This window comes from Apteryx rowi, unplaced genomic scaffold (assembly GCF_003343035.1).
Source record: "Apteryx rowi isolate R43461 unplaced genomic scaffold, aptRow1 scaffold_56, whole genome shotgun sequence".
In the NCBI taxonomy this organism is placed as follows: domain Eukaryota; kingdom Metazoa; phylum Chordata; class Aves; order Apterygiformes; family Apterygidae; genus Apteryx; species Apteryx rowi.
In genome coordinates this window covers 899,497-914,372 of record NW_020450827.1, presented here as the reverse complement: position 1 = coordinate 914,372, position 14,876 = coordinate 899,497, and the positions used below count along the sequence as shown (strand labels likewise).

General features: G+C 52.0%; 1 protein-coding gene across 19 annotated transcripts; it reads right to left on the bottom strand.

Annotated features, from left to right (window-relative positions):
• Nucleotides 1-964: 964 nt before the first annotated feature.
• LOC112973693 lies at nt 965-14,340 on the bottom strand. 19 transcript variants are annotated; one of them, XM_026081876.1, is made up of 8 exons: nt 13,315-13,389; nt 13,047-13,098; nt 6,802-10,382; nt 4,765-4,958; nt 4,303-4,511; nt 3,489-4,057; nt 2,534-3,222; nt 965-2,299 (listed from the first exon to the last, which is right to left on the bottom strand). In XM_026081876.1, the coding sequence occupies exon 8, from the start codon at nt 2,113-2,115 to the stop codon at nt 1,015-1,017; it is 1,101 nt and encodes a 366-aa protein (XP_025937661.1). In that variant the 5' UTR covers nt 2,116-2,299; nt 2,534-3,222; nt 3,489-4,057; nt 4,303-4,511; nt 4,765-4,958; nt 6,802-10,382; nt 13,047-13,098; nt 13,315-13,389; the 3' UTR covers nt 965-1,014. The 19 variants fall into 19 exon arrangements, with proteins under 19 accessions (XP_025937661.1, XP_025937656.1, XP_025937667.1 ...); XM_026081871.1 differs by lacking the exons at nt 13,047-13,098; nt 13,315-13,389 and adding an exon at nt 11,349-11,423 and having other exon boundaries at nt 6,802-8,945; nt 10,071-11,084; XM_026081882.1 differs by lacking the exon at nt 6,802-10,382.
• Nucleotides 14,341-14,876: the final 536 nt, after the last annotated feature.

Here is a 14,876-nt window from a genome sequence, read left to right as displayed (position 1 = left end):
GTGCAAGCGCCAGCCCCGGGAGCAGCGGGCAGGTGTGCACGGCCCTAGTGCAAACGCCCGTCCTCGTGCAAGCACCCTTCCAGGCACGGCAGATGCAAGCACACAACCCCTGTGCAATCAGGAGCTCCTCATGCAAGCACGAGCCCGAGGCACAGCGGTTGCGACTCCATGGCCGGCGTGAGTGCACGCCCCTTGCGCAAACACTTTTGCCTCATGCAAGTGCATTCCAGTCATGGCAGGCGCAAGTGCATACCCCTCATGGAAGCACTCATCGCTTGAGCAAACACGCACCTTGGGGACAGTGGGTTCCCGGGGCACGGAGGGTGCAAGTGCATGACCCTAGTGCAAGCACCCATCCTTCATGCAGGAGCCCGTTACTTGTGCAAGCATGTGGTCCGGGCATGGCGGGTGCAAGTGCCCACCCCTTGTGCAAGTGCCTGTACCTCACGCAAGTGCACGCCCCTGCTGCAAGCTTTGGTGCAACCCCACACGTGCACCAGAGCCAGCTCTTCCAGGGCGCCCTGGGCCCAAGCCTGGGAGGGAGGGAAGGAAGGAGGAAGCCGTGGGCATTAGATGAACAAATGTGTGATTTTCCTGGAGAACTAGGGGATCTCTGAGAGGAAGCAGCCCTTGGCACGTGTGCCAAAGGAGGACAGGCAGCAGAGGGGCGCCCCCGTTGTGGCAGAGAACCAGCACACTCGTCGCCCTCGGGGCAGGCCAGCGCTGTCCGCCGGGAGCCCGGCCTCGGGGGAGGACGACAAGCATGCAGAAAGGCTCGGGAGAGCTTGGGTTGGCTCCGGGCCCTCCCTTACCTCCGAGGAGGAAGCGGCATGACTCTGCAGTTTGCCTTGTTTACCTAAACCCCGGGGTGCCTGGGAGGACCGTAATTCGGGAGCAATTTGGGCCTTCCTCACGCGCGGCGAGCAAAGGAGGGCTGCAGGGGCGGCTGTCGTAGCCACCGGCTCCCTCTGGCATTAATCCCCATTTGCAGCCTCCTCCAGGAGAAGACCGAGGTCACCCCCGTTTCCTAGCACTCCTCTTTCCTCTTGTTCCCGTGCATTTCGCAATAGGGACGATCCTTCTGTTCCACCATGAAATCCACCCAAACCGACGGTGTTTGACAGCCCTTTGACAGGCCTCTAAGAGGTGGAGGCAAGTTAGTCTTGGCCTGGGACTGCAAGAACAGCACCGTCCTCCGCTTCCGCCTTCAGGGGTTATTCTGAATTCAGCATCGCTGAGGAAGGCTTGCACAGGGGCTGCGGGGAAGGTGGGCTCTGCAGCGGGCACGTGCACCGAAATCACGGCTGAGCCCTTTGCATAAAGCACTGTGAAACCCCGGGATAGTGCAAAGTGCTTTATCGGATGCTCGAGCCTTTGGAAACAAGTAATAAAAGCGTCACTGTAAAACCATCCTCTGAGGATGCAAAAGATCAGAAGAATAAAGCGCCCCGGGCTCACGGCCCAGCCCCCGGGAAAGCCGCGGCTCGGGTAGCGCGGGCCTGGGGAAAAAAACGAAAAAGACGGGCTGCTCTTGCCACGCGGAGGCGATGGCCCGGGAGTCACGGGCGGAGGGGCTGGCACGGAGCAGCGGCCGGGCAGCGCGTTACGAAATGCCGGGCGCTGGCGCACGCTCGCCTCCTCCCTCCCGCGGTCAGACTGTAAGATGTTTGTGTTGGGAGCCACTTCTTTGCTCTGGGAACACAGTGCTACTGGAAAAAATAACAGTAATAATGCTGTGTCACATGGGTGACTCACGGCGGCTTCATTTGGGGCATCTGGCATCGTATTCCGGCCTGCGCTGCTGGGGCAGGAAAAATCCTTAAAAGCGTCCGTGACCCACGGGCAACATGTGGGGCTGAAATGCCCACGCGCCAGTGCTGGCATTTTGGGGAACGAGTGGAGTGAATCTGCCATGAATCTGCCCTTTGCTTTTCCCATTCCTCGGGGCAGGGCCTCGCTGCAGCCCCGGGTGGACGAGTCCGGCCCGCGCTGAAGCCCCGTAACCCTCCGTAGAAAGCGGAGCCTATAACAACTCTTCAGACAACAGAGAGGAGCCCGCGATTGCTTAACCGCTCTTTCGTTTCCCCCCACTGTCGTACCCCCGGCAGAGGCCATTCGATTACGATAGAGCTGTTTTCTCTAAAGAGACTAAACAAAACGTATGCTGCTCATGGCTGGCTTGATGCCGTGTTTGCAAGCTTCAATGGCACTTCAGACCGGAAAAGCCATATGCATATATCTAATTCTCAGCAGACAGCACTCCCCGCTGAAGCCGGTCTGATCATTCATGTCTGCAAAACTAAGCACAGCTATAAATCAAACACTGGCCTAAGAACTTCCTTTTCTTACAGCAAAATTACTCTATACAAGGAAATGGCTGAATTAAAACTCCTCTAAGGAGAACACTTTTCAGTATTGCCCCATGAAGTTTATCTAGATTTTCTACTCCATAAACAACAGTCAACAACAGCTAATCTCCTTCCGATGCGTTTGGCAAGGGTGAGAAGGGTGGGGGAATTACAGTGTCACTTACCTTAATAAGCCCTTTCCCCTGCACTCTGAAGTCTTGCTCCTTGATAACTAATAGTATGAATCAGTTTGAAATACCCTGCCGTTTCCAGGTAGGAACCGGTTACACTTTAACTCCAAGCAGCACTTAGAGGAAGGATCCTTCCTGCTCCTGTTTGGCCCTGCTGCTGGTACTGCTGCGCTCGTGCAACTCGGGCGACTTTCCGGCCAGGGATGCTGAAGCCATCAGTGCACGGACTGAAGATCCGACCTATGTCAAAGTTCTGCGTTCATACCAAAGGGACACAATTATTCGTTATGAGTGAAATTTGTTTTGTATACTGTGGAAGCATCCTTGATCTGCAAGTTAAAACGGGGCAGGGAATCTGGTCTGTGCTGTGGTTTTGTCATGTTGCATACACATCCCACTAGCAGGAAAAGAAACAGCCTGTCTCTCAGATGGTTTCCTGCCATCGCTGTGTGCCTTGGCTGGTAATAATCCTCCATGACAGGTCACCAACAAAGTGAGCTAGACTCTATTTGCAAAACATCCCTTTGAAATAACTTGGAGTCCTGTGCAATTATTCCCTTCTGGCAAGCAGACTCCTCTCTTTCCAGTGGCAGGAGTACTGCAAAGCGCTCCCTCATCCTGGTACTGCAGCTTCCCTTGGTTTAACTTCGCTTGCTCACATGGCCCCCAACTCCAACTTGGCTCTGTCACCTCAGAAAAGCAGAAAAAGGTAAAACTATCTGTGTCATTAAAAGCACAGTTCAGCTTCAGGCTGCACATAGGACACTCATTTATACACCAACAAGTTGATGCAAAATATACAACTGCAATCTGTACCCACATTGCATCACTGCAAACAACTAAATAAAGTGATGAATCAGACCCACAGATCTGATTTCTCACGAGCACTTAGCCTTCTGCCACAGGACAGCTTTTACGCAGCATAAATATAACACACGGCCAGACATACACAGTGAGAAATGAGAAACACAGACTTTATTCCTAAATATTTCAGACTCTCAAGTGAAGTGAAGTGCTCCTCTCTTGTCTTTCGTAAGTCTCTGCCCAAAGAAGATGACTGCATCCTCCAGGAGCCCAAGACATCTGCTGATTAGAAAGACTCATTTTTGCTTATCGCGGTCCCCTCCCCTGGCAGGAGATGCAGGATGCCCCAGCTGCACACAGCTAGATAAGGCAGGAGTGTCTTGCTCAGAGGCGGACACCTTCTGGGAACCACAGAAATTGTGGTTTATCTACAAGATCCAGGGGTTTTTTTTCCTTCACAAGTCTACAAGCTCTCTAACAGCTGAGCAACACCTTATTTTAGAGTGGGTTTTATCCTCTTCACGACCTGCCAAGAGCTCTCGCCTTTGCACCATGGTTATCTGACGGCAGACAGCAGTGCTGCGGTGCTGAGAGGGGACCTTGGCCCATTACACCGAATCAGGGAGGGAGAAGGGGGAGGGCTAATTAATTGTAAAGTGATCTGCCCTCCAGGAGCGTGATGTCATGTAACAGCACATTGCAGGACACTTTTTCCTCATGTGTTCAAAAGCAGCTAGTTATATTTCTTATTGTGGCAAGGAAAAGGCACCCGTTTATGTACCAGTGTGGTGTAAAGCATTCGCCTTAGAAGAAGGATCAGAGCAAATGTGTTGCATGTAGTTAAGGGCATACGTCTGCAATCTTATTATACAATGCAGCCAGACTGAACTCTGTCCAGTACCGATCCGCTGAGAAATCCCCAAAGCCTTTTCTTGCTGGCTTGAGAGCCAGATGCTTACCTTGAAAGAAGGATGTTTTTCATCCAGGAATTACCACTGATCAGGAATGTGAGTCCACGGCCCATGAGACTTGCTGTGGAAAAATGCTGGTTCCCCAGCATGGCTTGTATTTAGTCCCTCACCATCACAGCGAGGAAGAACTTGGCAGGTGCTGTCCACAAACAGCCACATGAGCCTCTTCTCCGGTTCTCCAAAGAAAGGTTCACAGCCTTTGAAAAAGATTTTGAACAGTGAGTCTGGACCAAGCCATACCCTCTCATTCACCCAAACCGTCCCTAGGTGTGTGCAAAAATGGCAGGTTTCTTGGTGTTTCTAGACCTAAACCTTCCCTTCCTACTCACCCCTTTCTCCTGAAACTTTTAGCAAGGGTTCAGGTTTTCAATGGCAACTAAGGTGAGTGGAGACTCAGCTAGTTCGAACCTGAAGGAAGACCACTTCACCTCTCTCTCCCTCCTGCATTACCTTGGTGGAAGCAAACTTCTCCTCTTCCGTGTCTCTCCTGAGCCCCGCACTGTTGGCTTCAGACGACAAACTGGAAAAGGGTCTCTTTGACACCAATGTCTTAATCAATTGAACGTCCACTGCGGTCCACTCCCAGAGCCACCATACTCGGGTGGGGGCATTTTGCAGTCCTAGAGCCTGGAGCAGAGACAAAGCTGGGAAGAGAAGGCCACAGAAAAATATCAGTTGCTAGGACATCTGATGTGTTCCAGTTATTTTTTACTGTTATATCACCAAATGCCATAAAAATAACTAAACAATATTGTTTTGTCTTCAGAATGGACTGACCCACTTATTCAAACATCAGCATGAGGCATTGCCCGTTTTTATGCCTTTGCTTAAGACACCTCGATGCCACTAGCTAGATTAGTAATAGAAAATCAGCCACCCAGAACATTAATCCCTTCTCTGCTATAAACTCAGAGCATATCCTTTCGCCTAGATTCACCAGAGCAGCACTCCAGTATTACCAAGGTATTAGTTTCACAGCCAGTGTAGGTGTAAGAGGTTTATAGCCTGAGTAACAGATCAACCACAGTGTATTAGGTTGATCCCAGTGGAGGCACATTAGCTTGAATGCAAAGTAAATTAGAAGGAATTGAGCCCCAGTGATGCTGTGGGGTTATTCTTACCCCAAAATAACTGAAATCTGAAAATGGACTTTCCATCTAAGCCCAGAAAGGCATCTGAGCGCCGCAGCTCAGCTGAAACTGTGCAGATTCAGTACCATTAGTATTTATGCAACCTCAGAGGTAAAGGAGGTGTGGGTGCGAGGAATTTGGCCTGTGGGTTTTATTTCAGTGCGCACATAATCTGACCTAATTTACCACTACCTAGCTCAATGGATTAATGTAACAGGGAGAGGCAATACAGAATGTGTGTAATTACGCCTGCCTTTTGTGCCGCTTCCTGGACCAAATCTTTTCAACAACTTGCCTTTCTGGTTTGAAGCCCTGCGGAACAATGGAAAAGGTGCAGCCCTCTGACACGATGTTAGTGCTTTCAGGATTTACTAGTGGCACAAGGTAGAGGAGACACTGCTAGAAAGAATCACACTGTGTTTATTTGATTTTGGTACAGCTCTCCTTTTAGCTTTGTTTATAACACTTAGCAAAATGAGATCCAGAGGGGAGGGAGAAAAAATCTGGCTTGTTTTTCAGGTGATGTGTTCAAAATCAGCGATGATCCTGCTCTGCCATAGACTCCTTGCATAGCCTCGGTCAGGTCTTTTAATTCTGATGTGCTCTAGTAACTCTTCTAAGCAAAGCTTGGTGCGACTAAAAGACAGCGAGCTCAAGAGGATGAGAAGAAGGCTCTGCAAATGAGGTTAAAAAAAAGCATTTGGGCATCTCACACTCGTGCTCCCCAGCACCAGGTCTTGGCTACGTGCAAGAACTGCTGGGTGGTGTCCTCTGACCGGTCAGGCCAGACTGGACCTCGGCGTGCGTCCTTCTGGCTCGGCAGCCTGCTTGGATTTGAAGCTCTCTGGAGCAAGAATGAGCTTTTGGTTCCCTGCGTGTGCAGGACTGGGTACAAAAGGTCAAAAGCCAACCCGTGACTGGCACTCGTAGCCTGCCATCTTCATACAAACAAATGAAAAAAATCAGTATTATTTACACTAGAGTGAGCAAAAACTGCCGGAAGGTATAGGGCAATTAGACCGTGGGACATCTCTCTGGCTTTGAAATAGGGAGTTTTAACGCGTAAACACAAAAGTGCAAGAAGAGAAGTTCAAACAAATACAGCTGCGAGACACGGTTCACCCCTGCCTCCTCCTGCCCAGATCCCCGCTCACTGCACCACGAGCCAAAAAACTGGCTCCTTCATTTAGATCAGTAAAGACACACGCCGAGAGCACCAGCTGGTCCTGTATCTGCTCGCCGCCGTCCGTCCTGCGGGCAGATATTTGGGAGGGTCCCGGCAGCACCAGGGACGTGTCACCCAGAGATAGGGGCCCAGGCGCACTGCGCCCACCTTGCTTTGGCAGCTACTGCTAACCTGGCTGTTTCCTAGAGGCGGCTCCTTATTTTGAAACGGCACGTGCAGAAACGGAGCCGCGCTGAGCGGGCACCGCGGCTCGGGATCCCCGGCACAGCGACGGCGGCGCCGCCGCGCATGGATCTCACGGGCCGCAGAGGCAGGGACGTGCTGTGACCCTGAGAGGGTGGCGGGTCTGCTCCCCCCAGGCGCCGATTCGGAGTCAGTCGGGTGATTTTAGCAGCATAACCACTAAATCCCACATTCCCTCCAAACTGCGCTGGGATAACAAAATTGGCATTTGGCGCTTTGATCAAACCTCCCTTCAGCACGCAACGCTGGGAACGTCAGCTTTCGTCAGCTGCACGCCCAAACCAGCGACCGCGCGCGCGTCACCATCGAGCACAACCGCCCGTGGCGAAGCTTTTACTCCCACTGGTGATACTGTTAAGGATGGAATGAAGTATATTCATAAACAACTAATATTTTCTCTGTAGCTGCAAGGACCGTGCATCTGGAAATAATTAGCATTCACAAAAGCAACTTGCACATTCCTCTTAGGCCTCCATTTTGTGCCTCCTGCAGACTCTGGCAAATATGGTTTTATCAGCAGCTCTCAGTTTCTGCATATTCTTCACTATTTTGAACATCTAATACAGCCACCTACCAGCCTGCAACAACAGCTCAGGACAAACCCTGACCAAAGCTTGCTGATGAAGCAGAAATCGTGCTCTGTCCCAGCAAACCAGCCCAAAGCACAGCTTTTGGTTTGCAAGGCTTGATGGCAGCACCATGTTTTTTCCTAGCAGTCGATAACATGCTCCGACCTGTGCCTTCGTCTCTGTAGATGATGGCAGTGTCAGGAACAGGCTGCTGTGAAGCCATTCCCCTGCAAATTAGGAGTCGCAGTAACTGTTTTTTTAGCTCTGAAGCAGAGGTAAAGCAAGTGCAAGAGGAGAGCGGCAGCGGCTCACTGCTGCACAGACAGCGAACGCGAAGGCCGGCAGGACGTGTACCAAGGCAGCACTATTTACTGCCTGCGCTGGGCCAGGACGCGTCACGCTACGCTGGTCCTGGCCCACGCAGCTGCATTGCTGGTTAAATGTCCCCATGAACAAGCCCAGCGAGGAGAGGGAAGCCCTGAAGGGACATGTGGTCCTTACAGCGTCCCGGGACAGCGGGCTATCACGCCGAGACGGTGGGGTTCGGCCTTGCTAAAGGTTTGCTCCCTCCTGCCCGCTGAAGCCATCGCAGCAGACAGCAATTCCAGCGGCTGCCCCAAGGCCTCGTCTTTCGCTTGAAAACCAAGAGCAGGTCTAATAGCTCCTTCTCCCTAGAGGTCCTGTCATTATCTTCGCATAATTTTCTATCCATTAGCACCTGCCTTCTTGCCCAGGGCTGCATTCGGCCGTGCTAGAGACGGGTAGCGCAGCGAGCAGACACCTTCCCAGTGTGCGTTCAAGGCTGTCTGCTCCACTTCGGCCCAAGCTAACGAGGGGAGAGAGTAGCAGCAGATCTGTTCCTGGACCTGCTTCAGCTTTCTCAGGGAATTTCATACGATGGATGAGTGCCATCCGCCTCGGCCACCAGGATACCCTGAGCACTGCAGAGTCCCGAGGAGATAAAAATACTCATGCCATCCCGTCCCCATGCAGGGCGCTCACTGCAGACGGAGCAAGGAAGGCAAAGGCCATGGAGATGGACTGATCTCTTCGCCCCACAGCAACCACCCGCTGGCCTGTTCCTGGCCCCTTGCCAGCGGATCGCTGCCTCCTTCACCGCGGAGGACTTTGCTCAGGCCAAAGGCCACGGTGATGGAGCAGGAGAAGCAGAAAACACCCATGCCCCAAGTGGCAATGAAGAAGGAAGACGGAATGAAAGGTGGTGGCGGACTACCTAAAAACCATCTTCTTCCTCGCACCGGCACAAACAGGAGCGTGTTACCCTGCTCTCATTGCAGCATTTTTCATGAGTGCCCGCATTCACAGCCAGAAAACAGCATGCAGCCCAGCGCGTGGTTTCCCCTCGCGCCGTCCTTCCCTGCTGTGTCCCCGAGGGCCGGGCAGCTTGGCTGCTTGCAGGCGGTGGCTCTGTGGTCCCAGCACAGCTCGAACGCTGTGGTCCCAGCTCGCAGTCTGGGGGTCCCAGGGTGCGATTGCAAGGGGCTGTGGAAGCAAAGAAAGCTGATGGTCAGGAGGCTCAACTGCACTGCACAGGGGCTGGACGCCTGCAGGGGATATTTTTAAAGGTCCACAAATTGGACATGCTTGAAAAGCATTGCTCTAATGGCTTTAGAGATCAGGGTTTCCTCTCACAAGGACTAACAGTCTACCAAGCTGGAATCTGTGATGGAAATGCTGCATTGTCTGGCTTGGATCGAACTTAAAATACTGCTTCTAGCTGTTCAGTCCTATCTCCATGGGCATATACCAACGGAGGAGTTGGAACACTTAAATCCTACTAAAGAAGCCCGATATCTTGGCCCTGCTGGAGAGCCATACAGCTGGACAGAGGTCGCTCTGCAGCACGGATCAGTGTGGACGCTCACGAGCTGCAGTTCTTCCTCTGGCTCCTGCTCGCACGCAAAATCCTCTCCCCTACACGCTGCAGCTGCCTACAGTTGTCTGACAACCTGTCCTCTCAGCTGGGCGACGTGCACTCCTTTGCCTTAAGCCCAAGTATTTCCCTTGCCATTAAAATGCAGAGGGAGGGAGGCAACAAGGACGTGGACAATTTAGTGTAAAACACAACACAGAATGAGGAGGAAGGGGGCGACTCGCAGCTGCATTTTGTGCCAGGCCCCGTGAAGGCTGCGCTACTGACTGTACAAAATGAAAGTTGTTTCTGTAGCCGTGAATCAGCAGGCACATTTGTGCGCGCGAGGCAGAGACAGGTAAGAGCTTTATCTTCACTGTTTCCACGATAAGTCAATTAAAGCACTTTAGCTATCATGAGAAAATAGACTGGAGACAAGCACCTTAGTTTTCAGCACATGGCAAAGTGGCTGAGGTCAGCCATGGCGGGAAGCGCGGCACCAACCCCACCCCGGTTATCTCGCGGGAAAACACAGCGTGTGGCTCCGCGGTGCTTCGCCGCGGCACGGCCCGCCGTGTGCTAATCGCTCTGCGGGGACGCAGGGCTCCGGAGGGGGGGAGCAAAAACCAAAGTGTTTTTGAGAAGCATCGAACGGAGGGACAAAGATGAAAGTTTCTTGTGTCAGTACAGAAAGAGGAAGAGGAAACATGGCACTAAATGAGCCTGTGTACGAACTCGCTGCTTTCCTTGCGTACCTTCAGCCGGAGAACTCCTCCACAAGGATCCCGCTCGAGAAATGCAGCTCCTCGGTGACATCTGGTTTTCATAAGGGGAGCGGAGAGACAATCCCACTCCCTGCTGTTTCACTCCTGGCCAGATCCTTTGCATTCAGTTTCTCCATTCTGAACGTAATCGTGGCTTTCAAAAGAGGGGTAGTTCTGGTAATCAACTCGAAATGCATTGCAGAGGCTTGATTTTTCTGCTCACTTAAGGACTTTTGCAAAGCCTTAATACAGTGTTTCAAGCTGGGACATCCAAAATACATCATTATGTTCGAGCAATTTGAACTGCACAAGCATGTGATAGATAGACAGACAGACAAACAGCAATTACATAATGTTCGCCATAATTTAAGAAAATAACAGCAGTGATCAGGCCAGATGCTAATTTTTTTCACAATTCACTACTGCCGGATTTCCAGGCAAGAAAGCAAAGCCTGTAATGCAACAATTTGTAATGGCAAAAGAAATTAAAAGAAGTAAAAAAGCCAGAGCTGAGAAAATGTTGTGATAAAATCAAGCTTTTCTGTGTGGGAAAGTAAATAAATCTTCCAGAGTAAATGCTTTTTAGAGATGGCTGACAAGCAGAGCTATTTCTGTGGCTAGCCTCAAGGCTGCTCATGTTGCTGCATTAATCAGATTGAATTATTACAGAATATTGAATATGAAAAACTTGGTGCCAAGTATGTGCGCAATACCACCGCAGCGACTTGGCAGGACTTGGTGTTGGTGCACATGACTCCTCGAGCTGCGGGGTGGTCGGTCAGAGGGCAAGTCGAGCAGGCCTCCGGCACGACTGCTTAGACGGGGAAAAACAGGAGCCCTGCGCAAGAAAATCCAGCAGGCTCAGCTCCTTCGCTGGTGTAACTTAATATTGACCTCAGTGGATCAACTGATGTGTATCACATGGATACGTGGCCCTGGAAATCTTAAGACTGGGTTTTATTCTCAACTCTGTCCCTGACTGTCTCTGCACTTTGCTTTCTCCATCTGTAAAATAGAGACAACGAACCTTTGTAACTTGCTTTGTAATCAGCAAATGAAAAGCTGCTGCAGAAGAACGAGTAGCAGAGGTATCAGTGCCATCCTAGCAAACCTGTCCCGTCCGACACTATAAAATCACCTAATATATCACTTATCCCCTTTCCCCTGGAAGAGCAGCATATCCAGTTTAACCCACTAGAGGTTTATGTAATACTCCCCAAACCTTGTGCCTGGACACGTATTAATTAACAAGCATATATTTTTGCTCACATGGCCACACTTGGTTTCGCCCGAGGCAGCTGGATGTAGTCTGAAGTTCAGGCACACGGACACGTGCTTCCCCAGGCTGCAGGCGCAGCGCAGTCCTGTCCACAGACGGAAAGTTTGCGATTTAGCTCAGTTTGGGCATCGCTTTCAGCAGACTGCTGCACTCGGGTGAGCTTGGGGGCGAAGACGGGAGGGCACCAAGAAACACCTCCTAGACAACACGCTTTGACCCACAAATGCAAGTAATTGCCAGGACCGAAGGTGAGCACAGGTTAATTCGCTCCTGTGCAGTCCGTACCGAGCAGGAGCCTGAGCGTCCCCCAGGGCAGGGTCCGCGCAGACCCATCACGTTAACCCCATCCCGCACGGCGGGGCCACCACCCCGCGACAGACGGACAGCGATGCGGCTTGTCCACCTTGGAGCTTCTGCAGGCAAAGCAGCGGACGCACAACTCTCCCCAAAACGACAGTGCAGTTAAAGACACTAGTCCTGAACCAACAGAACATCGAGAAGAAAGCAACAGCAACAACACAAGGAAATTGTATGTTTTTGTGAAGTGAAAGACCGAAAGACGAATGATGAATGAATGAGTCATTCCATGATAAGACCACATCAAAGTTCAAGGTTAGGCCTTGGTCCCACACAGCTCCTGGATGAGTTTGCATTTGTGCTTTTGCCCTTCAAAAACGGAGCAATATAAGCAAGGAAGAGAGGCCTACGTACCAGCTCCCTTCGAACGTGCTGACTGTTTAATACACTCCGAAATCAAGGACGTTTTGCCATTCCAGAAGCTCAGCTGTCAAGGCAGGCACAAGCACTAAGGGATAACGTTCCTCACCTAGAGTCATACTTAGGAGCAGCGGCAAAGCTGTGCCGGGACACCAGGACTTCTGCTTGCTGGGTGAGTGCGCTGACCAGGGGACAACGCTGCCTTTAGGGATAACGAGGATTGTACTTACGGTGCGGAAACAAATGGACCTATTTTACATTGGCCAGCTTGGAAATAGGAAGCCAGTTAGCCACAGCGATCCACAGTTCATCCGCGGACTTACTTAAGCTGAGCCCTACGCAGTTCACACCAAGCGTGAAGCTTCCTCAGAAAACTGAAGTATCGTGGCGATGTTATTATTATTATGTAGATATGATAACAGTCCTGATAGTTCCTTTAAGCTAAGGCTTAAATTGAGCCTCTGAAGTTTGCATTAATGCGTTGCTGTCAACCAGTCCTGCCGTGGTTGTTTTGGGAAGCGGGAATGGGAGCAAGGGGAGCGAATGCCAGCACGTAACCGCTAGCAGAAGGGGTAGAAACAGCCGAGGAGCAGTAACATCTCAGACTGATCCGGTTATTTACTATGTCAACAACGGTATGCAGGGAAACGCTTGGCAATCTCGGTTTTTCTCAGCATTGCGTTTACGTGCGTAAGAAACGCAGCCTTACGTTCACAAACTTTGTGTCTTCCCAGATCTCCCGAACAATCTCCCAGCAGCTAATACACAAGCTTTACTGACACTTAGTGGCAATGAACAGCACGGCTTCGCGCGCGGATGGTTTTAGCTTTCCTGTCACAGAAAGATTACAGCAGGTTTATTGCTGCCATTATATTTTTTGAGGAGTAAAGGCATTCTGGCACAACTTCCCGGGAGTGTGATCCCAAACCCAAGCTCATGCTTTGGAAAGGCGAATACCCACAAGCACTTACCTTTGGCAGCGCGTCTAGATCCAGTCGACCCCGTCCCATTCGAGGACAGACCCTTAGAGGAGAGATTCGCGTTTCAGTGGACGAAAGAGAGGTCCAGCGGGACGATACGGCAGGAGAAGACTAAACTCCGGATTCAGCTTCTCACAGCTGCTGCCTGCCTGTCTGCGGGAGCTGTGGAAATCGCTTCCAGTCTCTGCCTCAATAATTTGGGGTAATGAGATTTAGCCAGCGCCGCACACCGGTTTGTACGGCCCAGCGATCCCCTCACCTTGCCGCTGGCTTCTGGGGTGCTTCTGCAGCGGGACTCGCGGAGACGCTGCACGCTCCCACCTCCCAGACGCGCGTCACCTGAAGGCTCGTTTCGTTCCCATTTGCAGCAGATGACGCTGCGAGCAGCTTTCGGCTTGGAGGAGTAGCATCCAGGCTTTGCTATGTGGAAGAGGCTGAAATGCAAACTTTTGAAAATCAAAATCCCAGGAATTGTGGCGGAAGGACGATCCACGATAAGTTAGATTTTGATTTTCTGGAACAAAACCCTGATGGCTGCGGGTTTGCAAAGGAGAAATACCTCTCCCGGTTTAGGAAAGGTGACAAATAACTGTCAAGATCTCTTCTGGTTTACAGAATCAAAGCAGGACGGATGACACCCTGCAAAACCAGATTTCTGGGTCCATGTGTGGATGAATGATTGCTTCCAGCTGCATGCTGTGAAACGGAAAAGCGGTGCCAAGGACAGCAGCACGTCGCTGTAATGATTTTCAGACTGAAGGGTATTTGGACACCTCTTCCCTGCGTCTGGCGCCAGCAAATATTTACAAGCTCATCAGAGAGTTGTTAACATCTGTCCTGCAGCTCTCTGGTACCTGCTAGCAGGTTCATTTATCACAGCGTAACTGCAGGGGCTGGAAGGAAGCACAAGCTCTCAGCAGATGCACAGGGCTCCTGGAAGCGATGGGAAGAGGCCACCCAGGTCGCTGGAGACCTTTCACACTAACACCTTCGCTAGGAAAACATTGCAATTTGGCAGTTTTATTGTCAAATAACGTATCTTTCCGTGGACACAGGAGGAAAGAAAAAACGCATCAGCGTGTTACCCAATTGCCTCTAGCCCAGCCTGTGCGCCCGCGTAATTCATTTTCCCCGTTCCCTCAGGCAACGAGAGCTGTCTCGTGTTTCCAGCAGGCTCCTGCGACGGAGGCAACGAACAACCCCGCGCCGGGGCGCCGGGGGCATGAAGCCCCGCACGCGTAAGCTTATATAAAGCGTAAGCTCCACAAATTCGCCTGTGGAGGGTTTTTAGGGATTCAGCAGTGAACCGCGGCCGCCTCGCAGCACCCTCTCCGGCCGGGGCGGGGAGGACTCCCCTCCTCCCGCCACACGGTCAGTCAGCCGGGGCGCGCTGAGGGGACACGGGGGCGATATTTCAAGCGACACGGCCGGGATTTGGCCATAAATCCTTCCAGAGTCTTATTATTTTTTTAATCAGCTGTATTTATTTATTACAGGTTCTTTGCACACCGAGGTCGTGACCTGCGTTACTGCCGGCGATGCAGCGCTGTGGCGCACTAGCACCTGCGCAGGCCCCCGCCCCGCCATGTTCCCTCAGCGCCTCGGGGCTGGCCACGCCCCCCCGTGGGCACGCCCCCCCGTGGGCACGCCCTCCGCGCGAGGCCACGCCCCCTCCCCCAGGGAACGCGTTTCCAGCCCGCCGCCTCACGCTGCCGCTCTTGGGTGGGGGGGGGGTTACGCGCGTGCGTCACGTCCGGCGGCGGCACCAGGAAGTGGCGGGCGGGCCGGTTGCTATGCGGCGGCGGAGTGGCGGCGGGCCGG

What these genes read in the sequence shown, in the direction of transcription:
- LOC112973693 (XM_026081876.1), bottom strand. Translation starts at nt 2,115, where the DNA reads ATGGCCTCTGCCGGGGGTACGACAGTGGGGGGAAACGAAAGAGCGGTT.